The sequence below is a fragment of the Manis javanica genome, chromosome 1, assembly GCF_040802235.1.
Source record: "Manis javanica isolate MJ-LG chromosome 1, MJ_LKY, whole genome shotgun sequence".
Lineage (NCBI taxonomy): Eukaryota > Metazoa > Chordata > Mammalia > Pholidota > Manidae > Manis > Manis javanica.
The window spans coordinates 165,737,646-165,764,898 of NC_133156.1; the positions used below are offsets into that span (position 1 = coordinate 165,737,646).

The 27,253-nt window shown below is 41.0% G+C and overlaps 1 protein-coding gene across 3 annotated transcripts in view; it reads left to right on the top strand.

Moving 5' to 3' along the window:
- The window catches only part of ACOXL (acyl-CoA oxidase like), a 240,691-nt gene that overhangs the window by 185,540 nt on the left and 27,898 nt on the right, over positions 1 to 27,253 (top strand). For 2 of the 3 annotated variants that reach the window (XM_073240802.1, XM_073240805.1), the window contains exons 8-9: positions 10,826 to 10,942; positions 12,663 to 14,276. In XM_073240802.1, the coding sequence (XP_073096903.1) occupies positions 10,826 to 10,942; positions 12,663 to 12,708 (163 nt within the window). In that variant the 3' untranslated portion in view covers positions 12,709 to 14,276. Of the gene's footprint in view, positions 1 to 10,825; positions 10,943 to 12,662; positions 14,277 to 27,253 lie in introns of those variants that run through there. The other variant, XM_073240806.1, reaches the window with a different exon arrangement.

Consider the following 27,253-nt stretch of genomic DNA (forward strand, 5'->3'; position numbering starts at 1 on the left):
CCAACCATACCATATATGGTCAATTAATATATGATAAAGGAGCCATGGACATACAATGGGAAAATGACAGCTTCTTCAACAGCTGGTGTTGGCAAAACTGGACAGCTACATGCAAGATAATGAAACTGGATTATTGTTTAACCCCATATACAAAAGTAAACTTGAAATGGATTAAAGACTTGAATGTAAGTCACGAAACCATAAAACCCTTAGAGGACAACATAGGCAGATATCTCCTGAATATAAGCATGGGCAACTTCTTCCTGAACACGTCTCCTCGAGAAAGGGAAACAAAAACAAAAATGAACTCATGGGACTATATCAAATAACCCAATTAACAAAAGGGCAGAGGATCTGAGGAGATAATTCTCCAAAGAAGAAATTCTGATGGCCAACAGACACATGAAAAGATGCTCCACATCACTAATCATCAGGGAAATGCAAATTAAAACCACAATGAGATATCACCTCACACCAGTAAAGATGGCCAGCATTGAAAAGACTAAGAACAACAAATGCTGGCAAGGATGTAGAGAAAGGGGAACCCTCCTACACTGCTGGTGGGAATGTAAGCTAGTTCAACCATTCTGGAAAGCAATAGGGAGGTTCCTCAAAAAACTAAAAATAGAAATACCATTTGACCTGGGAATCCCACTCCTTGGAATTTACCCAAAGAGTGCAACTTCTCAGATTCAAAAATACATGTGCACCCCTATGTTTATCACAGCACTTTTTACAATAGCCAAGATATGGAAGCAACTTAAGTGTCCATCAGTTGATGAATGGATAAAGAAGAGGTGGTGCATATACACAATGGAATACTACTCAGCCATAAGAAAGAAACAAATCCTACCATTTGCAACAACATGGATGGAGCTGGAGGACATTATGCTCAGTGAAATAAGCCAGGCAGAGAAAGACAAATGCCAAATGATTTCCCTAATTTGTGTAGTATAACAATGATGCAAAACTGAAGGAACAAAATGGCAGCAGACTCAGAGACTCCAAGAATGAACTAGTGGTTGCCAAAGGGGAGGGGTGTGGGAGGGCAGGTGGGGAGGGAGGGAGAAGGGGATTGAAGGGTATTATGTTTGGTGCACATGATGTGGGGGATCGTGGGGAGAATGGTGTGGCATGGAGAGGGCACATGGTGGGTCTGTTGCATCTTGCTGCACTGATGGACAGTGACTGCATTGGGGTGTTGGTGGGGACTTGATAGTTTGGGTGGGTGTGGTGGCCACATTGTTTTTTCATGTGGGGCCTTCATGAGAGTGTGTGTCAGTCATACCTTAATAAAAAAAAAACTTTATCATGAAAAAAATATTAATAAGGATATAGGAAAACTCCCTATCAACCACAATGATCAATCAACATTTATAGAACACTCCACCAAAGAAAAGCAAAGTACACATTCCTTTCAAGTGCCTAAATAATATTATTAAGATATATCTTAAATAATGTGCCATAAAAGAAACTGTAACAAACTTTTAAAAATTGAAGTCATACAGAGTGTGTTCTCTGACCTCAAAGGATTCAAACTAGAAATCTGTTAACAGAAAAATAACAGGAAAAACCTCCAAACACTTGCAAACTTAACAACATACTTCTAATTAAATATAGTAAAAAGGGGACCTCTCACTAAAAATACAAAAATTATATTGAATTAGATTGGAATATCTGATTTTCATCATAAATATATCAAAATTTGTGGCACATATCTTAAACAGTTCTGAGAGGGAAAATTATAACACTAAATGCATACACTTGAAAAGAGGGTGTCTCAAATAAAATTGATATCTTAGCCTCACTTCAACTTAATAGCTAAGTGTCCTTTTAACCTGGAAAAAGAAGAGCAAAATAAACTGAAAGGAAGACAGAACAACAATGGAGACAATGAAACAGAGCTTTCAAAATTTTAATAAAATTGACAAACTTCTATCAAGATTGTCAAAGAAAAAGAGAGAAAGCAGAAATTACTAATTTAGTTAGGAGTGAAACAGGAGATATTACTAGAGACACTGAAAATATCAAAAGGGTAATAGAGGAATACTAGGAAGAACTCTGTAAACATAAATCTGAAAACTTAGATGAAACAGACCAATGCTTTGAAAAACATAAAATACCACAACTCACCAAATATGTAAGATAATTTGAATAGCCCTAGAACTATTAGGGAAATTGAATTAATAATTTTAAAACTCCTAAAAAAATCTCCAGGCCAGATGGTTTCATTGGAGAATATTGTCAAAAATTTAAAGAAGAAATAACAATAATTCTGTTCTACTCTTCTATAAAGTAGAAGAGGAAGGAACACTTCCAATTCATTTTATGAAGCCAGTCATATCGTGATCCCCAAACCAAATTAAAACAGTATAGTAAAAGGAAACTATAGAACTGTATCCCTCATGAATATAGATACAAAACTCCTTAGCAAAATACTGAGAAGTAGAATTTAACAATATATAAAAAGAACTATATATCATGACCAAGTGGGGTTTATTCCAAGGGATAAATGCTAATTTAATATTCAGGAATTAATGTATTCCACCATATTAACAGGCTAAGGTAGAAAAATCACATAATCACTGTCAGTTGGTGTAGAAAAAACATTTAAAAAATTCAACATATATTTTTGATTATTGCTAATATATGAAAATATAATTAATGTTTGTATGTTTATTTTGTATCCTCTGACCTTGCTGAACTCACTTCTTAGTTCTAGGAATTGTTTGTAAATACTTTGAAATCTTTACATAAACAATCCTTTCATCTGAATATGGAAACAACTGTATTACTTCTGTTCCAGTCTATTTGGTACTTATTTCCTTTTCTTGCCTTATTGCATTGGCTTCAACTTCCATCACTATATTGAACAAGCGTGGTTAAGAGCAGATATCATTGTCTTACTCCCAAACTTAGGGACAAAGCATTCAGGCAGGATGCACAGACACTGCACGAGCATGGAATGGACAAGGAAGAAGAGAGGAGGGCTGGCTCTCAAAGGGGTTGTCCCTCTTACTTCCACACTGTAATGGCAGACGTGCTGGGGGCTTCTGCATTATCTCTTCAGTGGTATTGATGATGGAAGAATTCTCTTTCTATATATAATTTTTTTAAATATGAAAATAATTCAACAGTGAAATCATTAGCCTACCCCAGGCAGTCAGTCTCAGCTGTAATTTATGGCTCCACATTTCCCACGATTGTAATTTTGTTTTGCATTCATTAGGATATGATTTTTTTTAAAGAAAAATCTCAAGGAATCACAGTTCTGACAACTAACATTAACTACCATGTCACTCATAGCTAATGCTAAGGTTGTAATTCTGAAAAGTGAATTAATTTCCCTTGGTGGGAACCATCTGAATAACATTTGCATTCCTCTCTAGGGTAGGCTGATTGACTTTGGAGAGAACCTGCTGCTTCTATGGCAACATGATTGCTGGAAAGCTCTGGCCACACACCTTCTCTAACTTTATTTTGTCCACCCTTTTTTTTCCTGGAATGTGGGAAAAAGAAAATCAGCTGGTGTTCTTGGGTACATAAAGAGGACAGCTGCTTTTAGAAAGCTTCATATGCTTTCCAGTACACACACATGCACACATGCATGCATGCACAAACATGCATACCCATACACACGCACAATTTTTCCAACATATCAAAGGACGGTTTGTTTTCTTTTATGTCAGCAATTTTATTATCTTTAATTTAAAGCTGGGTGGAAGAGACTTTTCTGAAACTCTTTTTATAAAAGTTTTAGTGATGCAGAATACATCAGTGCTTTGTTTGCATCAAGGAAAAAAAGAGTGCTTCTTTTGGAAAAGTTTTAAATAAGTTTTCTAGATCAAGTCTGAGTAGAATAGAGGATAATCCTAGGGACTCAGGATAATGGTAATGACTGTGATGATGATACCTGCCATGCCTTGAGCACCTACTGTGTGCAGGCATGGTGCTAAACACTTATGGGCAATAATATCTCACTTAATCCTCACTGTCACTGTCAGCCTTCTTATGGTTGAGTACTCAAGGCTCAGCAAGTTTGTGTAACTTGCCTAGGATAACATGGCATATGTCAGAGTATGTCTGCAAACCAGGTTTGTCTGATTCAAGCCTGGGTTTTAACCACTAGTTCCTGCCTTCCCTCTGCCTGCCTGGGGTGATACGATGCTGAGTTGGTCCCAGGGTGGCCTCCTCTGGGTAGCATGAGGCATCAGAAGAGGGTAAGAGCAAACTCAGCAGAGTGGTGGCCAGGTTTGCTGGTGTTTATTGCAAAGGGCTTTGAGCCATATTGTACTGGGCCAGGTCCGCTGTGTTTATATAGCTGAACCCTCAGACAGAACCTGGCATTGGCTAGCCTTTAGAGTCAAGGTAACCCAGGCCTGGCTTTCTACTGCTCCTTCATGGTCAGGGTTACAATGGTCCTAACTCAGGATTATAACGTTGGCCAGAAGCCCACTCAGTGGAAATATGGGACAGTGATGCACGTTTACTTTGCTTTGTGTTGTCCCCTGTCTGAAGGGTTTCTGGGGCTCCACTGGGGTCACCCATCCACAGAGGGGGAGGAAGTAGACCACTTCCCATGCCGTGTGGCCCTGCAGCCTGCTCCTTCAGCACTGCTATTCCAGAGCTAGTGGGCGGGGAGACAGTCTGCAGCTTGGACAGCAGAATGTCAGTCCCCAGCAGACACTGGCCGTGACTTTGGACCCACGTGTTTCCTGCTGGGAAGGGCCTTTATGGTCCAGGGGTTTTGATCTGGTGTGACCTTTGCAGAGGCTCTTTCTCTCTGCACTCTCTGACTGAGAGAACATGGTCCCTAGTGTCTGCGGATTTAGGGTGGCTGTCCCTGCTCTCTACATAGACTTTTTGAACCTGAAAACAAAGCACGCTCATTACACTCATTACACTCTGTATCTAAAATATTCTCATGTTTAAAAACTGCCTTTGCCATTGTCCCTGTCACAACCATTGAGGACCATCTATTCTATTTGGTGGTGTTTGGACTGATAGATTATTGAGGGTCAGGAGAAAGAAAGGTGTTTGGAAGGTGCAAAAATTATTTGTTGGGTTTTCTGCAGGATCTGAAAGGCACTTTGAAGTGCTTCCTTGGGGTTATTTTGCACATTCAATCTAACCAAGGCTACTGTTAAAGATTCATTTACCTGTAATCTCTCTCTCTCTCACACATACATGCACACACACATTCCTGCTTTCCATTTCTTCTACTGATGAATTTAAAGTTGCCCATTTGGAGAATGACAGCTAAAATATGGTGATGTAACATGCAGGACCTCATATTTTCCATGTGGGATTGCTTTGTCAGAGCTCAAAGGCAAACTATTGTATGTTCAGCTTAAAAAGAAAATAACAAGAGTTGTGTGCAGTCTCGCCTCTTCCATGATCTCAAGTTTGACCCCAGAGTGGGCTTGGTTGGGGTCAGGTGTGGTGAGTCTTGAGGTGGGGGTCAGGGTGTCTATCGCACACTTTGCTTGATAATAATAAGCCAGGTTTTTATATCCTGGCTGGCCAGCTGAACCAAATCTGCCAGGTCCAACCAGTGATATGAAAATATCTGACTTTGTAACATATTTTCCCTCTGGGTTTCTATGTCCAGGAGCATCCCAGAGAAGGGGAGAAACAGGAACAGATGGGCTGTGGGCTCTCTGAGACGTTGGAGGGTCTCTACTGGGGGCCAGTGGGAATGGGGTGCAGTGCAGGTCCTTGCATCCTGTCTGTGGCCGAGTTATTAATGAGGAAATGTGGCCTGGACTAAGGAGTTTGCTCAGCTTTTCTCTGCAGAGATCGGCATCCTGACAGCCTGCCCTCCATCTAGCACACAGATCCCGGGAACCAGTTTGACCCCAAGAAATCTCAGGGTCAAGGGCGAGGCCCAGCCACCAAGCTCCTTTCCTTCATCTGATGTGACTGGATGTCATTCAGAGTAGACTGATGCAATGATGCTGCCGAGCAGGAAACATGCGAAGCAATTATCTTTTTAGTAGGTCACTGCCCTCCTTTGGGAGAAGAGACCAGAGGGAGGCTGGGAAGGCGGGCAGCACGGCCTCCCAAGGGTCGGCGCGTGCAGTAGCTGCGTTAGTGATTAATAGCCATGTCACTTGCCATGAATGTTGCTTTAAGCAGCCGTGTTCAAAATTGAGTGGGAATGAAATAAAACAACCCGAAATAAATGTTTCCTCTCTTCCTCATGAGTTGCTGGAATCCAGAAATAGCGTTTCAAATCTATAATTTTAAGTGGCATCATTCACAGCACCCTCAGAGCCATGGCTTTATTTTCACATGGATATTGTTGTGTGCACATGCATCCCCTTCTGTTTTTAAAGACCATGAGAAACTGGAGCTCAGTGACTTTGAGGGCTGTCTCGGCACTGAAATGAAAATTCTGTTTACAGAGAAAAATATAGCCCTTGCATGTGTTTTTAAAGAAAAATAGTAACCCAGTGGAGGAAAAAGACAGGAAGAATATTATGTCCATATAGATCATAAAATGGAATAGTATAAATGTCTGGCAGGCAGTAATTGCTGGCCAGCTGCAGGGATTACAGCCTTATGAGCCATGTTCAGGGCAGCCTGCCAGGATGCTGGCAACCAGTGGATAGGCCTGGACCATCACAACCCTCAGTGTGGCTACTAGGGAGCATAAATAAGAGGGTGGGAGGTTCTGCCCCAGCCCAAGGTCTGAGGCCTGAGGCTCCTCTCTCTGCGGCTTCTGTTGGGGCCCGTTTACCAGTTGGGGGCTGATGGTGGCAGTCACAGGGATGACCTCTGGCTGCATCTCTGGGTAGGAGAAGGGTCACTAGCCTTTAGTGTCACTTTTCCCCTGGAGAAGCCAAGGAACATGTCTGACAGGTAAGAAGCCAGCGGGAGCCCCTGGCTCAGTGTTTTGGGGACTGTCCATGTGTCGGGCCAGAGAGAGGGAAGGAAAGAGTGCGGGTGCTGCCTGCTCCCTGCCCACTCGTTTGTTTCCTTCTGGTCCCCAGCAAAAACACAAAGACCAAACCAAACCAGCAGTAAACCAGAGTGGGCGGGCTGCTGCACACAGGGCAGGGTGGGTTCCTCACTGTTTTTGTGTCCTGCTAAGTGCCTGGCAGCTCTCACTCAGCACTCTGGGGTCTACCAGCCAGGCTTTTGTCAGAGCATCTAGTAAACAAGCAAACGTTCCAAGGAGACATGGAGGGGTGGGTGTGGAGCTGCAGAGGGACGGCAGGACATGTGTCTGTCACCTGCCTTCACTCCTTCCCAAGCACTCAGACCCAGGAAGGTGGGGCTCATCAAGACGGAATAGGCCTGCCCTTAGGGAGCTGCGAGTCTGGCCACTGGTGCTGTTTTAAAACATATTATTGTTCAGTATGGTGAGGCCTGCAGACCAGCAGATGACCACCATTGAAAAGATGCTCTGCCCAGTTCTTAGAGGAAGGAGCACATGGGGAAGCACTGGGGTCGGGCAGGAGGCAGAGGGAGCATGGAGAAGCCTGGACAAGAGCTTCATCATGGTTTCTGTGGACAGAACTGGGTGAGGCTGGGTAAGCAGCTTTAGGATTGGCTAGTTTAAATAATTTTTCTGAAGGTTCTGGGGCATTGAGCTGCTGCTGGTCCTGTGGAGATCAGAGCTGGGGAATAGTGGCCCAGAGAAAGAGAAGTGGATAAACAAGGTGGCTGGGGGTGTGGGCTCTGTGTCTGTCGGCTTGCACAGGCTTGCGTAGGTTGGCTCTGCCTGTGTTCACAGAGCAGTAGTGTTTTGCAGCCTCCAGGAATCGGCCGGTCGTAGGAGGGGCAGGGCCCTCCTGGGTCAGCAGCGCCCCAGAGTTAACACAGCAGAGCATGTGGTTAGTACAGGTGCACGGGCACCAGCTGGGAAGGGAGATGACCTCCCGTGTGGGAGGACTGATGGGTGAAATGCTCTGAGAAGCAGCCGCTTTCTGCTTTGTTCAGCTTGGTTTGGTTTTTGAAGGAGCATGTTGAGGAGGGGAGGAAGTCTCAAGGGCAGGAGAGGGCATTTGGCTGGCCACCAAAAGAGTGGCATGTAGCACCTAGGGGGTGAGGTTGGCCGCAGGCAGAGAGCTTTGCCTGGACAGAGGCCTGGGATGCAGCTTAGCAGGCCAAATGGTTGGGCACTCAAGTAGGGCCGAAGTAGGCTGTTGGATGGCAGGCAGAGGCCACTGAATTTCATGCTGTATGAGCCACCAGCACTGTCTGTCCCCTAGGAGTCCTCATGAGTTCTAGGCTCCTTCCGAAGGCCTATGCTTGGCTGTCTATCATAATCTGAGCTTAATTAACAAGTTAGCATGCTGATGATGATTTACTCTGGTTGAAGTAAATAAATCCACTGTGGCAGGGGTTGAAACGTCAGGGCCTCCTGGGGCCTGGGTTAGTGTCTCCCAGAAAGGGCTTTGGGGCCCTCAGGAGACCGTTGTGCCCTAAATGGAGGAGCTCCAGTGGGCCACCTCATAAGAATGGGGTCCAGAGTTGCCAGGCCTGTCTAGGTTTCAAGAAAGGCTGGAAATTCAGATTCTTATGAAAACCCCTGAGTTTTATGAAATTCCCCTGGTGAGTCATCAGTGCATTAACTAAACTTGTCCCCTTACCAAGCACAAGGAAATGCATTCTGAGGCCTGCCGCATGACCCATGGTGGCCTCTTTCTGCTATGCAGTCGTCACCGCAGTTGAACTGTGAAGATCAAAGAGGAAATGGGACTGATTATAAGGTGTGCCTAAATCGGGAAACCGAGGTACACCAGGGCAGAGGTCAGCTCTGGCAACCAGGGACCTCTGTGAGGTCCTAAATGAGCCACTCTACTGGGCGTCATTGGCATTTCCTCACTGGAAAAGTTCATTCATTCTTTCTTTCAGTCAGCAAATCTTGAGTGTCTGCTCTGGGTGGGGCCAAGAGAAAGACTTCACATAAAAAAACCCAGAAAATTTGATGGGGTGCTGTTAAAAATTGTATCTCATTGTAATTACTTTTCAGCAAAACAAAAACTAAAAGGTGCTGTGGTCAGTGGCTTCTTTTGCTGTCGCTGTCGTGGTGAAGCTTCCTGCAGTGATGCTCTAGCAGTGCACAAGGAAATAATGGTGGTTGACAGGGAGGGGTGGGCAGGGGTCATGCCCGGGGCTCTCCCACCCTCGGCACATGGTATGATTCTCTCTGTGTCCCTGGCTGTGAGCTCAGAGGCTGGGCTTGATCCTTCCTGACCCCGGCGGATGCCTAGTGTGGTGCGGGCACAGAGCTGGTGTGCAAATGTACCCCAGAGGAGTGGGCCGTGTGTGGCCATGTCTGGTTTCAGCAGACCAAGATTTTAGTCACAGTGACCATAGAGAAAATTACAGTATAATCACTGCATTTAGAAATGAAAGGCAAGAGGGTGGGGACAAATGGAGTTGGTAAAATGACCTGACATAATGATGATGCTGTTATTGGATCTGCGATTTTTTTTTATTGGTTTCAAAAGGATCCAGCAGAAGCTGAGAGGGCGTTTTCTTTACAGACTGTCAGGCCTTGTTTGGCACTGTGCCCTGCTGGAGTTGGACATATGCTGGGTTGGACGGAGGGCATAGACAGAGGGTGGGTAGGGGAGTGCTCCTTGGACAACCATCTGTGCAGTAGTTAGCCTAGGGAAGTGTGTGCTCACAGAAGACAAGCCTGCATTGACAGTGCTCGAAAGCAGCTGCTGCCCTGTGTGCGCTCTCTGTGAAGTATGTCCTCACCACCTCCCACCCATATGACAGGGCCAGGTTATAAATTCTAGACACCTTATGCACTAAAAATCATGGTGCCCTTCTTTTAATTACAAATAAACGGGATATTAAGGCATCAGATTGTGCTTAAGAAAGTCTATCAAATATAAAATTTTAAAAAATTGCTGTTTCCTTTCTCTTGAGTGATTTATAGATAGATATCCTCATTTCACCGGCATCTGAAATGTGGTTTGTCTTGCCTGTCTGATAGCATGGTGCTGTCTGTACCTGTGTGTGTGTGCTTGTATATGTGTGTGTGTGTGTGTATGTGTGTGTGTGCACGCCTGTGTGTGTGAAATGTTCTCTCAGAAGTCAACATGAAGGTCAGAGATGTGCAAAGACAGCAGGCTGCCAAGCCCAGGGTTGGTGATCATCATGGGGCAGAGCGGTAACCTCTGAGAGGCCAGGTTCTGTGCCATCAGCAACTGTGGGGCTCTGTAACATTAGTCCAGAGGTGGTTGTTGCCTCTGGGGACAGTCCCACGCCAATTTATAAACTGCTCTGAAAGGCCTCCGTTCAGCCCGACACAGCTGCCGCGGAGCAAGCTCAGAGCAGTAGCTGTCCACAGGGCACCCGGTATAAGGCAGGAGGTGGAGAACAGCGGGGGGATTTAGGTGGGCTGAAAGTAATGGCCCCCTGTGATCTGACAGGAACTCGCACCAGGGGTAGCCTGCCTCCTGGTTGAGAATGTCCTCTTGAAATATGTCCTAGGATATTTCTCCCTTCCTATTAATTATGTCCTAAACCTAGTAAGGCTGACTAATTGATGATCGTGGGGCGCATGGAACTATAAAATGCCACGTAAATGTTAAGAAGTAAAAATTACCCTGTATGCTAGACATACTGCTGAAAAAATATTCCATGGTGGGAAGGTTAATTTCCAGAAGGGCTAAAAAGCTTTCTGTCAGACTATGTTCAGAAACTGTTGATATCATCTTAAACGCATTTTAGGAGACTCAGGCATTCTGTATTGCAAAGTATTTGAAAGGCTAACAGCTGTGTGGCACTTTAAGCCCTGGAAATGAAGTTGCCTGCTGGATTTCAGTACAAATTGTGTCTCCCTGATTCTCTCTAGCTGGAGGCAGTTTGCACCCGAAGCCAAGGAGGAGGTTGAGATCATTGCACATGGAACACAGACCCCGCGGCTGATGCCTCACCTGGCCACAGCCTGGGCCCTGACCTTTGCCAGCAGGTGAGATGGCTCTCAGGGTTTGCTCTCTCATGGTGAGTATAAGGTCCTGGCATTAATGAGGAGTGAGAAGAGAGGTAGGCAGGGGCTTCATTTTCTAACTGCAAGCAGGAAAGAGTCTGTGATTAAAATCTGATGCTCAGGTGGAAAGTTATGTCCTAATCTTGATTGTCTCTATATCCAGATGGATAGGATCCACAGAGAATTTTAGAAGACTGGAACCAATATTTCTCTAGAGTTTCTAAAAGAAACAGACTTGAATAGTTAAAATTTCTCTACCTGTGATAAAGATTCTAATTTATAGTAAAGTTTTCAAAAATAGGTCAAGGGGTTCACATATGTGGGGCAGAGGTAAGAGTCAGGCTACTGACTAAACTAGCAGTAAGAGCACTGCCAGTTCACGTGCAGCTTCATGTTTTACGTTTTACCGCAGGCTTGCATCCGTGCCTCTCAGTGATTTCTCCTCAAGGTCTGGAGCCTGGGTGGTATTTCATCACTGCATTCTGAAGATCAGAGAATCAGGGATGTGCCTAAGTCACAGACTGGGAATATAACTCCAGACTTTGGAACCTTAATGTCTTGCCAGTGGGTTTTAGCCCCGGATAAGTTCACTATGGATTCAATATGACCAAAGAAATGACAGTGGAATGTTCTTGGGGTGAAAGGGTTTATACCCAACGTTATTCCCACGGTGGCAGGTCAATCACTAGAATCCTATCCACTCAAAGCGAGTTTGCATGCAGCAAGCCTGTCTCTGCCTCTGGGCCTCTCTGCCCCCGCAGCCATCTCAGTCTCTGTCCTCGGCACTGCCACGCTTCTGTCTTGTCTCTGTTCTCCTGCAGCCATGCAGCCCAGAGCACTGGGTGGAACTCTTTATATAGAGTCAATAATGACATATTGCCCACATGTGTGTAGTGAGCAAGCTGACCAGGACCAGGTGCGAATCCTGGCCATAGGAACCTTCACTTTATCCACACTTACCTTGTGTTCTTTCCTCCCTATTCAATCCTACTTCTCAGTGTTAATAAGCATTAGTTTCTGCATAGTTTAGAATTGGTGTGTGTTTGAAATTTACTTCTCCAATGGGTACGCTGGTGTCAGGATTTATAACAAGAAGGTACTTGGAGACACTCTGCCAATCTAGTGTGCTGCGGGCTTGTGGAACTACCAGGCTGCTGTAGGCCTGGCTGGGAGGGGCTCAGAGGGGTGGTGCACCTCTGCTCTTACTGCACCCAAGGCTGGATTCCTGGGCATGTGAACAGCCATTCGTATAGACTGAGCTTCTGTTGGCAACACTAACCTCAACCCAAGCCTCCTGGAAGAAAACGTAAATCACTCCCATCCGACGTCTTATTCAATATATTTTTGAAGCTTAATTTGCATATAATTACATGCACAGATTTTAGTGTATCTTTTGGTGAGTTTTGACATGCATATACCCTTGTGTAATGAACAAGCAAACCGATTATAAACCATGTCCTTCAGGCCCTTTGCAGTTGGCCCCCACCTCAGCAACACAGCAGAGACACGCACCTTTCTGATTTCTATCCCCACAGCTTAGATTTTTGGAAACATACAATATGAATTTTTTTGTGTCCAGTTTATTTCATTCAATATAGTGTCTTAACGTTCCTCAGTGTTGTTCATAGTTTGTTAATTTTTATTGCTGAATAGTAACATTAAATGAATAAACTACAATTATTTTTTTAATCCATTCTCACAGAGATGAACATTTGGATTGTTGCCAGACTTTCAGCTACTCTGAATAAGCCACAGTGAACATTCCTGCACAAGGCTTTCATTTTTGTTACAGTAAATACCTAGAGAGGACTTGCTGGGTAATTAGATATGTGTACATCTAACTTTATAAGAAACTGCCGGTTTTTCAGGGAAGTGGTACCATTTTAAACTCTTGTATGAGAATTCCAGTTACGCTATGTCCTTACCTACATTGTTTCATCTCTTTCTTAATTCTATATAGACTAGTAGGTATGAAAGGGTATCTTTAAATTCATCTTTAAATATAATGGTATATTTAAATTCACACTTACCTGGTGGCTAATGATGTGGAGAACTTTGTGTGCTCCTGGGCCATTGTTTATTTTCTTTGTGGACAGTCTAAGTCTCATGTTTTTCTAAATTGGGTTGTCTTTTTATTATTGACCTATAAGAGTTGTTTATATATCTAAAAACAAGTCATTTGTCATATATACTTACTGCAAATATTTCATCCAGTATTGGCTTTGCCTTTTCATTTTCTTAATGGTGTATTTTTGGTGAGCAGAAAATTTTAGTGTGATTGTATCTAATTTACTCATTTTTTTTCTTTTTATGGTGAGTGCTTTCTGTGTCCGAAGACATCTTCATAACTATAGTTTTATAGTAAGTCTTGAAATCAGGTAGTGGGTCTGACCTTACAAAAATAAAAAGAAATATAAAAGATAGTATGGGTAATAGTATACTAGCAGATTAGATAGCCTAGGTAAAATGGAAAAATCCTAGTTTGAAATAATAGAATATATGTATTGGTCTCTGCTTCCAATTCCTGGCACAGAGCTTCTGAATCTCCTGTAATTTCCTGGATAATAGGAGTGTCTTTTATTCTAATGAGGTGACTCTGGGTGGGCTCCTGGATGAGGGCTAGTCACTGGAAAGACCAAGCCATGATTAGAAGCTTGGAATTTCCAGCCCCATCTCCCATTCTCCAGAGAGAAACCAGATCCAAAATGCATCTTACATGCCTATGTGATGAAGCTTCCATAAAATCCCCAAAGTACAGGGTTCAGAGAGCTTCCAGGTTGGTGAACATGTGGAAGTGCTGGCAGAGTGGCATGCCCAGAGAAGGCATGGAAGCTCTGTGCCCCCTCCCTCCCACCCAGCCCTGTGCCTCTCTTCCATCTGGATATTTATCTGCAGTCTTGATAATATCCTTTTATACTAAACTGATAAACATAACTGCCTCCCTGAGTTCTGTGAACTGCTCTAACAAATTAATTAAATCTGAGGAGTGGGTTGCGGGAGCCTCTGATTTGTAGCCAAGTTGGACATAATTTGTGGGTCCCCTGCAGACCTACTACCTGTGAGAGGCATCTGAAGTAGGGTGGGAGCCGTCCTGTGAGACCGAGCCTTTAACCTGTGGGATCTGACACTAGCTCCAGGTAGATAGTGTTAGAATTGAGTCGAATTGTAAGGACTCCCAGCTGGTGTTGCAAGGAAAAACCTCCACACATTTTATTAGAACAAATAACAAGTTCAGCAAGATTACAGGTTATAAGCTCTATATACAAAAATTAATTCTATTTCTATATCCTAGCAATAAATAATAAAAGTAAATGAGATGAAGGGAAACAATTTTTTGTTTATCCATTTATTAGTTGGTGGACATTTGGATAATTTCCACATTTTGGTTATTATGAATAATGCTGCTGCTATGAATATTCATGTACTATATTCATGTAAATTCCAGAGGGATTTAACCTGCTACATTTACTACATTTTTCTTTTCTTGAAGGTTACTTTTTTTGCTTTTGATAAAACCATACCAGTTTTCTTATACCTAGTATTTCCATGGTCTATCTTTTCCCACCCTTTTCTTTTTAAATTATCTGTCACTGTATCAAACTGTGTGTATCATTGTGAAATTTTTATGAACAGGATATGGTGAAGTCTTATTTTTTATCCAGTTTGATAATTTTTAAGTTTGCAGTGCGTAACTCATTTTTATTTACTCTAAGTCCTAATACGGTTAAATCTACATTTTGCTACTTGCTTTGCATTTGTTCCGTCTTTTCTTCATTCCCCCTTTATTTCCTGTTTTAGAGGTCATTGAGTATTTTTTTAGTATTCCATTTTATCTCCTCTCTTCTTTTTTTACCCTTACTTTTTCCCCTTTTTTTCAGGAAATACTCTAAGTATTGTAATATGCGTCCTTATCTTGCACCATCGGCCTTGAATTGCTATTATACAACTTTATGTATAATGTAAACTTAGATTATCATTCCATTTATTCCTTTCTATCCTTCGTGCTACTGTTGTCATGTATTTTACCTCTCTCTGTATTCAAAACTCCAGAGTACATTGTTCTTATTTTTGTTTTAAGCAATCAGTTGCCTTTTTCATTTTAACATTCTATTTGAAATAACTTTAGCCTTATAGAATAAATGCAAATACAGAGGGTCCCATATATCCTTCGCTCAGCAGCTCTGATGTTACCATCCTACACAATCATGGTACAATGATCAAAACTAAGAAATTAATGTTGATATAGTATTATCAGCCAAACTATAGACTTGGTTTAGATTTTTCCAGTTTTTCCACTAATGTCCTTTTTTATTCCAGGATTCAATCTGAGATATGACTTTGCATGTATTGTCAGGGCCCCTTAGTCTATTGCAGTCTGTAAAAGTTTCTTGGCCTTTTCCTGTTTTTTATTTCCTTACGATTTTTGAAGAGTACTGACCAGGTATTTTGTTTGGGCCTGTATGATGTTTTCTTATGAATAACTAAGGTTATGAATAGTTGGGAGGAAAAAAAAACACAAAAATGCTGAGTCCTTATTGCACCATATTTGGGGTTCATGATATTAATGTATCTTATTAGTGATGATATTAACCTTGATCATTGGATTAAGGTGGTATCAGCTATGCTCACCTTTGAAAAGTTACATTTCTACCTTTCCACACTCCATTCTTTAAAAGCAAGTCACAAGTGTAGTGTACATTCAAGGAGAGGAAATCTAAGCTGCACCTTCTGAAGAGAGGAGTGTCAAAGATTTGTGGAAATATGTTAAAACCATCACAATATTTAGTAAATATTTTGGGGGAAATACTTTGAGGTTATACAAACATTCTGTTTCTCCTTACTCACCCCCAATAACTTAAGCATTCATCACTGGAGCTTACCTGTAGCAACTATTACAGTGGTGTTTTAATGATTTTCTCCTGTGTGCTCGCATCTGGGCATTTGCACCCACAGCCCTCGCCACAGAGAAATTCTTTCCTAAAAATTCTCTCCCTCTCCTTTCCTCATTCTGTTAAATAATGTATTTATATAAGTGTGGACTCATAGATTTTTATCTTGTTCTTTGGGTTACAGTTCATTGCTATCTTATATATTTAGTTGCTCTAATTGTTACAACTTTGGCCATTGCTACAGCTCTTTTAAGTTGACTCCTATATCCTTTTTATTGCTTTATTTTAATCCCTTTGCTCAGCTCTTGCAAAGTCATTTTCTTTAATCTCAAACTAACTTAACTCGCTTGGATGTGGACAGGTCTGCTTCATATTAGTCTTAATATTTTTAAGTCAATTTTTTTCACCTGAATTCTTTTATGAGTGTATGTACAGGAATTCCCTAGCTAGTACAGAAGGTTTTGTTAACACTTTTTAATTGGTATGCTGGTTCCTATTGTTCTCCTACCCTAGTTGAACCATCAATTTATTGTGGGAAACTCAAGGCTGGTCCCTGTTTCCCACAAATAGTCCGGTGACCATGTAGCCTGGGTATTCTAATAAAGTATCAATTAAGGAAATTCTGCTAAGTTGATATGCCATGTGTTCTAATATTAGTTTGGCAAAATGTGGCCACATAGATGTGAGCTGGACTACAGAATAGATTCTGTATTGTATTTGTGGAGGATAATATCTCAGAGCGAGAGTTGTCAAATACCTCGTGTGTCACCACTGTTGCTTTTCCTGCTTTTCCCGTAGCAGAGTTCAGTGAGTGACCACAATTCTTATTCCCACAGAGCTCACCCCTACATCCTTTCGATTTGCCCCCCACCTTTTTTTTAGCACTTTCTTCCTTTATGATCACAGATGATGCTCCAAGGTCATGTATTTTTCCTGCCCTAGCCCTGGAACTTGAATCCCTGGCTCCTTTTATTGGAGAATGGTATTTAGAGGCCAAGATCTGGGTGCTAGGTGTGCTTGTTACTACTGGAGTGTCATTGTTTCTAGTCCCCCTCAGAGGACATGGCTAGGAAATGTACAGGTCTATTGGTTTATACAGTAAAATTTGAAAAATAAGTTCATCCCGCTACCTGACTCCAATCTAGCACCATAGGATTTATTCTAGCATTTACCCCTTTGTTTATTTGTAACTTTTTTCTCTAACTGTAAGAAATTTGGCTCTACATTTAAAATTTTGTTTGACCATAGTATGTACATAAAATAATATCAGAATTTTAAATCCACACCACTGTGAGAAAAGAAGTCACCAACTAGAGTGCAGTGTTAGTGTGTAGTTCTTTTTCTCTTTAGCCTTAAAGTATCTACTCAAACTACTGCTGTCCTAAGTTTTTAGGTTAGTTTTTTTCTTCTCTGCTTCAGTGTGATCATCTCAAATATTTGTATTACAGTTAGCGTCATTTGTCACTACCTACATTCCATCTTGTGTTTCCCTGACATCCCTGACTGTTGTTGTTTTAAATTTGTATACAGTGAAGTTCACTCTTTGTGTTACATAGTTGTATAGGGTTTGATAAAGACATAGAGTTGTGTATCTACCACTACACTATCAAACATAACTGCTTCATCACTCTACAAGTCCCCTCATGTTGTCTCCTTTGTAGTCCCCCCACTCCTCCATTCTCACCCACCACAGCCTATTTTTCATGCTTATAGTTTTTCCTTTTCCAGAATGTCATAAAACAGAATTGTAAATATGTAGCCTTTTGGGCCTGGCTTCTTTGATGTAACAAAATGCATTTCAGATTCATTCATGTTGTTGGGTGGGTTGATAGTTTCTTTTAATTACTGAGTAGAATTCCATTACATGGATATACTACAGGATATCTGTTCACCTGCTGAGAGATGTGTAGGTTGTTTTCAGGTTCTTTCCTTCTGCTTGCTTTAAGTAGTGCACACTCTTTCTTAAAGGGAGAGGTTAGCCTACTGCTTTGAGATCTTTTTTCTTGCCTAATATAATCCTTTAATACTAAGATCTTTTTCTAAGTATTGTTTTAGCTGCATCCCCCTGATTTTGATGTATTTTTATTTTCATCCAGTTCAAATAGTTTAAAAATTTTTTTGAGACTTCTGCTTTAACCACTTTGGTTATTTAGAAGTGCTGTCATAGTCATAGATAAGAACATTCTTTATATGAATCCTATTATTTTGAGCTTATAGCCTAGAATACACATACACACACCCTCTTCCCTTGTGTGTATAACATATTCCACCCTGAGAAGAATGTGTATTCTGTTGGTCTGCAAATGTCAGTTAGGTTAGGTTGGTTGACTCTGCTCTGCCAATCACATCATCCTTAACGGCTTTTGGCTGACGGAGAGAAGAGGGTTGGCGTTTCCAAGTATAATTATGAATTTGTCTATTTCTCTTTCAGTTTTATCAGCTTTTGTCTCAAGTATTTTGAACCTTTTTTCTTTCCAGGTGCATACACATGTAGAATTCTTATGTCTTCTTGGAGAACTGATTTCTTTACCATTATGTTTTCACTTAATCCCTGAAAATATTCCTTGTCCTGAAGCCTATTTTGTCACATTAATATAATGGGTCCAAGTTTCTTTGGTTTAGTGTTTTTATGGTACACATTTCTCATACTTTTATTTTTAACCTACCTGCATTTTTAAAGTGGGTTTCTTATAAAATAGCATATAGTTGGGTCTTACTTTTTTATTCAGTTTGAAAATCTCTCACTTTTAATTGGTGTGTTTAGACCAATTGCATTTGCCATGATTATACGTAAGTTATTGATAGGTAACTTAAATTTTTTCTGGTTTGTGTCTTTTTCCTGTTTTTCTGCCTATTCTTGGGTTAACTGAACATTGCTTATTATTCCGTTTTATCTTTTTTCTTATTATTTATACTTCTTTTAAAAATATTTTAATTTTTGACTCAGGATTTACAGTATACATCTTTAGTGAATAAGAGACTACCTTCAAACAATATTATACTGCTCCCCACGTAGTGTAGGGACCTTAAACTGTGTCTTCCCAATTCTTCCTTCCCATGTCATATAATTACTTTTAAACATGCTCAATACACAATACATTGCTACCATTTTCTTTCACCTATTAAATTTTAGCACAGTTGAAGGTAGGGAAAATTGAATTTTATTTTACCTTTGTTTATTCCGTTCCAACACAGTTAATTTCTTTGTATAGATCCAGATTTTTAGCTGATACCTTATGTGTTCAGTCTGAAGAACTTTTAATATGTCTTATAGAACAGAACTGCTAGTGATGAATTATCCCCATTTTTTTTTGAGGAAGTCCTCATTTCTCTTTTTTTTTTTAGACATTGCCAGTTGATACCGAATTCTTGGTTAATAATTTATTTTTCTCTGAACACTTTAAAGATGTTACTCTGTTGCTTCTTGATTCTTTGTTTCTCTGAAGAAAATAGCCAGTCTTTTTCTAGATGTTTCCTATATTCCTTACATATTCCCACTCAAGCCGCTTTAAAGATTTTCTCTCTTTGGTTTTCAAGGTTTTGGGCCTATGTATGGCTTTGTGGTTTTGTGCATCTGTGCTGTTTGAAGTTTGTTGAGCCTCTGGGATCTGTGGGTTGAAATTTTTCATCAAATTTGGAAACATTTTGGCCATTATTAATTTGCTTTTTTCTGTCCCATTCTTTCCTCTACTTCTCTAATTAATACAGAAACTACAGTACTTTGTGTCATCCTTCATGTCACTGAACTTATTTTCTTTCTCTTTTCTATCTATCTTTTATCTCTGTGCTTCCATTTAGATAATTTCCATGACTCTATCTTCAAGTTCTTGGTTCCTTTCTTATGCAATGTCCAGCTTGCTGAAAAGCGCTTGCCCCACTCTGGAGTTCAGTTCGTCAAGGCTTCCTGCAGCCTTTGCTCTTTGGGAAACTATGATTTTCACTTGATTGTTTTTTTTTGTTTGTTTTCTTGCTGTTACGAAGGAAGCAAAAGTCTCTGGTGTTCTTTTGCATCCTACTTCTGTGACATTTCTTTTAACTTTATCAATTCCATCTGAAGTCACTAACTCTCTACCAAGCATCCTTCTTCCCACCTTTTGGATTCACCCTTCTAGCCCTGCTTCCACCAAGCCGGATAATTCTTGACACATGTGTTAGTTTTCCGTAGCTCTGTCCCTGAATGCATATTAAAGTCATCTGATGTGCTTTTCAAAAACTACAGATTCTCTGCACTCCTGGGTGTATCCAAAGTGGGTGTGTTTAAGCTCCCAAGTGACTGTAGTGAGCAGTGAGTGTTGAGAACCAAAGGAGATTTTTAGGGAGCTTCCTAGTGTGCCCTGAAAATGAATTTCACAAACACCTAAGAAGCAGCAGTATTAAATTGTCACAAAAATTTAAATTGGGTCTCAATAATCTGATGATGAAACCCAAGATGAAACCACATGCATGGCAAAGGAAAATAAAATTCTCCTTAGAATTTTTTGCCCAGCAGGACTTGTAACTATTACAAAGAGGCAAGGCTGTCTATACAGTCACTTCTTTGTCACTGTTTATAAATCCATGACACAAGTTCTTAGACCGTATAACAAAGAGTTACTCTATGGCCCACATTTTTAAGTTTATATATGCATATGTATATACATGCATATTTACATATAATAAAAGTGTCATATGTATCAACAGGTTTCCTTTCTCTTTGGCTCTGTTTTTTAAAATATATTGATTTAAGCTTGATTTACTGTGATTTTATGAGAGCTGTATTGCTACCATTAATGAAACTTGAACTTTTTCTTGATTTGCCAACATTAGAGACATAAGGAGAGGTCACAGTTATAGTTTTAGATTTCTGGGGTAGAAAATGAAAGGTGATTAATGGAAATTAACTGGTTAATAAAAAAACCACAGAGTTCTTACCATGTGCCATGCATGTGTGACTCAGTGTGGAACAAGACAGGTCAGGTCCACACCCCTACCCAGCTGTCAGACTGACCACAGGCCAGTCCTGACTTTCATGACTGTGCCTCCTGTGCTTTCTGGTCTAGCTCTGTGTCCCGTCATGGCTCTGTGGCTCCTTCTCCTTTTTTCTTTCCCTCTGCCCACCCAGTTGCAGCAAGCAGCTGGAAGTACTGAAGATCTGGTTGTAGGAATTCTGAGGAAGAAGCCCCCCAGCTTGGGGGAAGAGACTATGTATTAAGACAAGTGCAGGAACAAAACTGGTGTTTTTTGTGATGTAGTCTTTCTAGTTTCTCTTGACAGCCCTGTCATCCTTCCCCCAAATTGTCAGGAATAGTTCAATGAAACTGGTTGTGACATGACAAAATTTTATGCCAAATACCTACCCCTCACCCAACTTGCTGTGTTTTTAGCTGAGGTTATCAGACCCAGTTAGAGGCCAGCTCTTAACTGATAGAACGCTGCCAGCCAACTGGCTTCCAGTTCCAGGGTCTGGGTGGCCTGAGGTTTGATGCGGTAGGTATCTACTCAGTGCACTGGGTCCTCCTCAAGGGTAGAGGAGCACCCACAGGGGCAGCCCAGGCCTTTGGGTGTATGTGCTGAAGGTAGGCGAGCAGGGAAAACACACCACAAGCCCGGGGCAGCTGGCCCTCCTCTTCTCCCACCTAGTGCAACAAAAACACGTTGTCAGAGCTTCACGTCACAGTAAAAAGGCAGGTAATGGAGGTGAGGTGGGATGGTTTCCTCCAGGTGTTCATGTGTTCAGCAATGCCACAGTGCCTTGCCAGTAGGTTACCAGGTCAAATACAGTAGCCCAGTTAAATCTGAATTTCAGATATTCAATGCATAAATTTTCAGTCTCAGTTTATGCACTGGGTATCTGAAATTGAAATCTAGGCAGGCATCTTCTGTGTGATCTAGAGGTCCTGCTTGCTAGGCCCTGAGCATACATGAGTGCTTGAGTCAGACATGGCACTTGCGATGCCTTGTCTGGGATTTGACAGTAACAGGTCAGCAAACTACTGATCCCTTCCCTTTTCTTCCTTCCCCAGTGCCTCCACAGGCCTGTAGTGAGCCCACCTTCCCCAACCCACATCACTCACATTCTCTTGCCCTCAGCAAGGAGAGGACGAACCTGGTATCCTTTGAAGCCTGTTTGTACAGGAAGAGGTGGGACCCTTCTCCCCAGTGGGGGCCCAGCTTCCAGGCAGGGGGACAGTGTTACGAGGAGAGGGCTAGCTCGGTGGGGGTAGGGTCTCCTTGAGAGGTGACAGCCTCCTGAGGAGGCTGCAAGGGCTCTTCTCCCTGCCCCCTTACCCCCAGAGCTGGCAGAATTGTCCCTGCCTCCCCTTGTCACACTGCCTGAGGACTTGGCAGCCAGCAGAATTGTCACCCAGGTCTCGGTGGCCCATCTGGCCAGTAGGATTCCTGTTTTCAGTCTTTAGCTGCAGGTGCCTATCCTTGGGTCCCTTATTGGCCTGCTCCCTTGGGGCCTGGCATCCAAGGCCCCCTGCGCACTGCTGAGTGCCAAGGGTGTCCTGTGTGCTTCCTGGCTTAGCCCCACACCCATGGGTGCTTGGTGTTCAGGCTGTACTGGATGTGGGTGCTGTGCTGCCCCACCAATGCCCTCTACATTCTTATACACTGACCGCCACAGTATCCCTCTCTGTGGTGGTAGTAAGTGCTCAACAATGTCAGTTGTGTGGCCACCTCCCCCCACCCCCCACAAGACTCCTCAGGCTTTCTAACCCCCATCCTGCCAACTGCCACATTCTGGCAGTTCTGCCTCCCACACTGAAATCACCCAAAGCCCTCCCTCTTCATCATCTTGCCTGGACTCCCCAGCTTCCTCTCAAGCCTCTTTGCCCCCATGTCCGTCCTGGCCTTTATAAAATCAGTTCTCTACAGGCAACCATCCCCAAAATAGAATCTGAATTCTCACTTGCCTGCTGGGACCCTCCCCGGGCTTTCCAGGGCCTTCTGTACCAGATGAAACTTAAGTTCCCTCAAGGCTTTCGAGCACCTTCCCCCACCCGCCTCTCATCACTTTTATTCCTCCACCGAGGGGCCCTGTGCTCAGCCTCTTCTTAGCTGTGGCCTTTCTAAGGGGACCACCCCAGTCCTCCTTCATCATTCACCCCTCACATCCTTGCCTTTTAACTTATTAAGAAACTGCCGCACAATTTTCCAAAGTGGTTGTGCAACTTTACATTCCCACCAGCAGTGTGTGAGATTCTTAGGAATGTAACCCCAGTTAATCCTTAGTTTCCCTATCTGTAAAGTAGGGATATGATTTCCCATTTCATAGGGCTGCTGCAAGGACTAAGTAAGATGACAAATTTAGAAGCCCTTTGCTGATAGTTGTTGCTCAATGCAATTAGGTTTCTTTTCATGTCAGTGCTGATTAAATAAATGCTGGTTTCCAGTTTTGTCAGTTTTCTCAGGGATTTCAATTATGTGGTTGGATGGCAGTCATTCCTGTTTGCTGTAGGACAAGGCCCAGTGGAGCATCTTTGGCATGTGCAGGTTTCATTGAGGAAACAAGGATCTTCAGATATCACAAGGTGATTCAATGGATGGAAGACAGTAACTACCTTGAGCCAAATTTGTTTTTGCCACTAAGGAAATGGAAAAGCAAGCCACAGAATGGGAGGAAGTGTGTACAATACATACATCTGACAATGGGATGTTATCCAGAATGTGTAAAGAACACTAAATATACAATTCAACTAAAAATAAGATGAGCAAGCCAGTAGAAATGGGCAACAGATATGAATACTCACCGAATGAAGATATACGAATAGTCAGCAAACAGACACATGAAAAGATGCTTGTGATCATTAGTTATCTGAGAAATGCCAGTTCAGACCATGTAGCTATACCAGTACAAATCCACTAGAATGATCTGTACTAAAATGAAAAAGGCTGCAAAGACCCGCTGTTGGCAGGCATGTGGCACAACTAGAATTCTCACACACTGCTGGTGGAATGTAAATTGCAGAACCACTGTGGAAAATTGTTTGGCAATATCTTAAAAAGTTAAAAATATACCTACCATATGACCCAGTCATTTCACTCCTGCATGTTTCCTGAAGTGAGATTAAGACTTACATGAGTTTTCATAGCAGTTTTATTTGTAATAGCCCTGAACTGGAAACCACCGAAGTGTTCATCAACAGTGAATGCAAAATGAAATGTGATAGATGCATTGCATAGAATGGAAGTCTAGTCAGCAATAAAAAGGAGCAGTCAAAACATGGTGTGCTGTGGATGAATCTAAAGACTGTATATTGATTGAAAGAAGACCAAAACATACTGTGTAATCTCATTTACATGAAAGGCAAACTAATTGCTAGTAACAAACAGCAGGTTACTGGTTGCCTAGAGATGGGGGTGGAGGACAGGTGGACTACGAGAAGGCAGGAGGCATTTTTTGGAAGGTGTTGGAAGTGTTCTGTAGTTTGATTGTAGTGTTATTCTCATGGGTATGTACAGTTGTCAAACTCTTTAAATGGTGTGCTTTGGATGAGTGCAAAAATTTTCCTCAATAATGTTGAAGAAAAAAAATAAATTGTTGGTTTAGAGTAAAAATGGCAATGAAGTTTATAACATATATAGAAGATACACACACACATATATACATACATATATATATGTATCTCAGCACAATGGATGGGAGAGTGAAATGGAAGTATATAGTTGTAAGAGTCTTATATTATTTGAGAAGTGGTGTAACATTATTTGAGAGAAGAATATATTAAGTTAAAGATGCATATTTTAGACCACAAAAAAATTACTAAAAAGTTGTAACAGTGGCATAGTTAAAATTCTAACAATGGAATACCAAAAGTTATTCAGTTAATAAAAAGAGATAGGAGAGAGGAAAAAGAGAAAGAACATATGGAATAGAGGAAAAAAATTGCAAGATAATAGTTTCAAACTCAATGATGTTGATAATTACGTTAGGTGTAAATTACTTAAACATTCCTATTTTATTTGGAGAATGTCAGACATGATAAAAATTCAAGATTGAACTAGATGCTTTCCACAAGAAACTACTTAAAATATAAAGACAAATAGGTTAAAAGTATGAGAATGAAAAATTTATACCCACAAATATAAACTATAAGAGAGTTGGAGTGGATATATTAATATATGATAAAATAGACTTTAGAAAAAGGGATATTATCAGAAATAAAGAGGAACTCTTCATAATGATAAAGCAGTCTACTCATCAAGAAGATATAATAATCTCAATGTATATGGACTCAATAAAATAGCCTCAAAATACATGAAGCAAAAATGAGAGGAGAAATTAACAAATCCAAAATTACAGTTGCAGACATCAGTCCTTTTCTCTGAGTAATAGATAAAAGACAGAATTTTTATGAACAATATTACTAATGAACTTGACTTAGATGACATTTATAGAACAATCTGCCCAGCAATAGCTGAATGCATTCTTTCAATTACACACAGAACATTTGTCAAGACATATAAAAGGATTAAAAACATACAAAGTATGTTCTTTGATTAGAAATTAATAACAAAAAAATCTAGAATGACCCCAAATAGTACACATATAATTCATAGGTCAGAGAAGAAACCACAAGGGAGACTGGAAAATATTTTGAACAAATCAAAATGAAACATAACATATCAAAATTTGTGGTATATACTAAATCAGTTCTCCGAGGAGAATTTATACCTTAAGTGTTTTTATTAGAAAAGAAGAAGGTCCAAAGTCAGGAGTGTAAATTTCCATTTTGAGAAGCTAGAAAAAAAAGAACAAATCAAATCCAAACTAAGTAGAAAGAATAATAAAAATGAGAGCAGAAATCAGTAAAATAAAAAAAGAGCCAAACAATAAACATAACTAATCCAAAACCTATTTTTTCTTTCAAAAGATAGAGAAAATTGATAAGCCTTTAGATAGGTTAATCAGGAAAAAAAAGACACAAAGCACCAGTATCTGGACTAAAAGAGAGGACATTACTACAGATCCTATAGACATCAGAAAGATAAAATTAAACACAATTGTTATTATTGTTATTGATGTGCTATGGATGTAATGCTAGTATGTTTGACAACATTTATGAAATAGATGAATTTCTTGAAGGATACATGTTACCAAGAGTGACTCATTAAAGAAAATCTGAATAGCTTTATTTGGCATTTCTAGTGAAAATCTATCAAGTATTTTTTTTTTTGAACTATTTGTTCCAGTTCGTTGAAGAATGTTGGTATTTTGATAGGGATTGCATCAAATCTGTATATTGCTTTGGGCAGGATGGCCATTTTGACGATATTAATTCTTCCTAGCCAAGAGCATGGGATGAGTTTCCATTTGTTAGTGTCCTCTTTAATTTCTCTTAAGAGTGTCTTATGGTTTTCAGGGTATAGGTCTTTCACTTCCTTGGTTAGGTTTATTCCTAGGTATTTGATTCTTTTTGATGCAATTGTGAATGGAATTGTTTTCCTGATTTCTCTTTCTATTGGTTCATTGTTAGTGTATAGGAAAGCCACAGATTTCTGTGTGTTAATTTTGTATCGTGCAACTTTGCTGTATTCCTCAAGTATTTTAAAAAAGAAAACATGCTAACTTTATACAAACTGTTTCAGGAAATAAAGGAGACTCTTTATCGGAGCACTGCTCTGACACCAAAAACAAAGACATTATGAGACTAATATCCTTTATGAACAAAATATTAGATCGTATACAGTAAAATATAAAAAGGATACTACATAGTGACTGAGTGGGGTTTATCCAGGAATGTTAGTTTGGTTTAACATTTGAAAGTTAATCTATATGATACACCATATTAACAGTGTAAAGGAGAAAAGCCATATAATTCTCCCAGTAGATGACACTCAGTAGATGGAGAATAACTGATGAACCAAGACCTGTAACTGCTGTCACTGTTGATCAGTCTCCAGCACCTGGGGCTTCAGCTGAGTGGACCAAGGAGGCCGTAATTTCTGTTACTTTCTTGGATTCTTTTAAGTTTGAGGTGGTTAGAGGAAGCTACCCAGCCCGATGACTTTAGTCATTGAACCTTGACTTTAGTGCCTGGTTCTGGGGTTTGGCTGAGAATAGAGAGGAAGAGTTCCCTAAAGTTTTTGTTCCTAGCAGTTGTTATAAAACAGTAACTTATTTAAAAACAGACTTTAAAAACAAGGCTAGTGGGACGGTGTTCAGAAAAAGGGAGTTGGGGAAAGCTGTACCCTCTACTTTGATGTTTTGGATTATGGCAAAGGAGAAAGCCAGAACTGAGCTGGAGGCTTGTGGTGGAGGAAGGCCAGAGACATTGCTAGGCACTGTACAGACTGTGGCTAAAACATGAAGGAAAACATTGTTTATAGTCTGAATTAGTATCCAGTTGGTGCTGTAACTAATTGCCACAAACTTGGCTTAAAATAGCATAAATGTATTATCCTATGGTCCTTGAAGTTA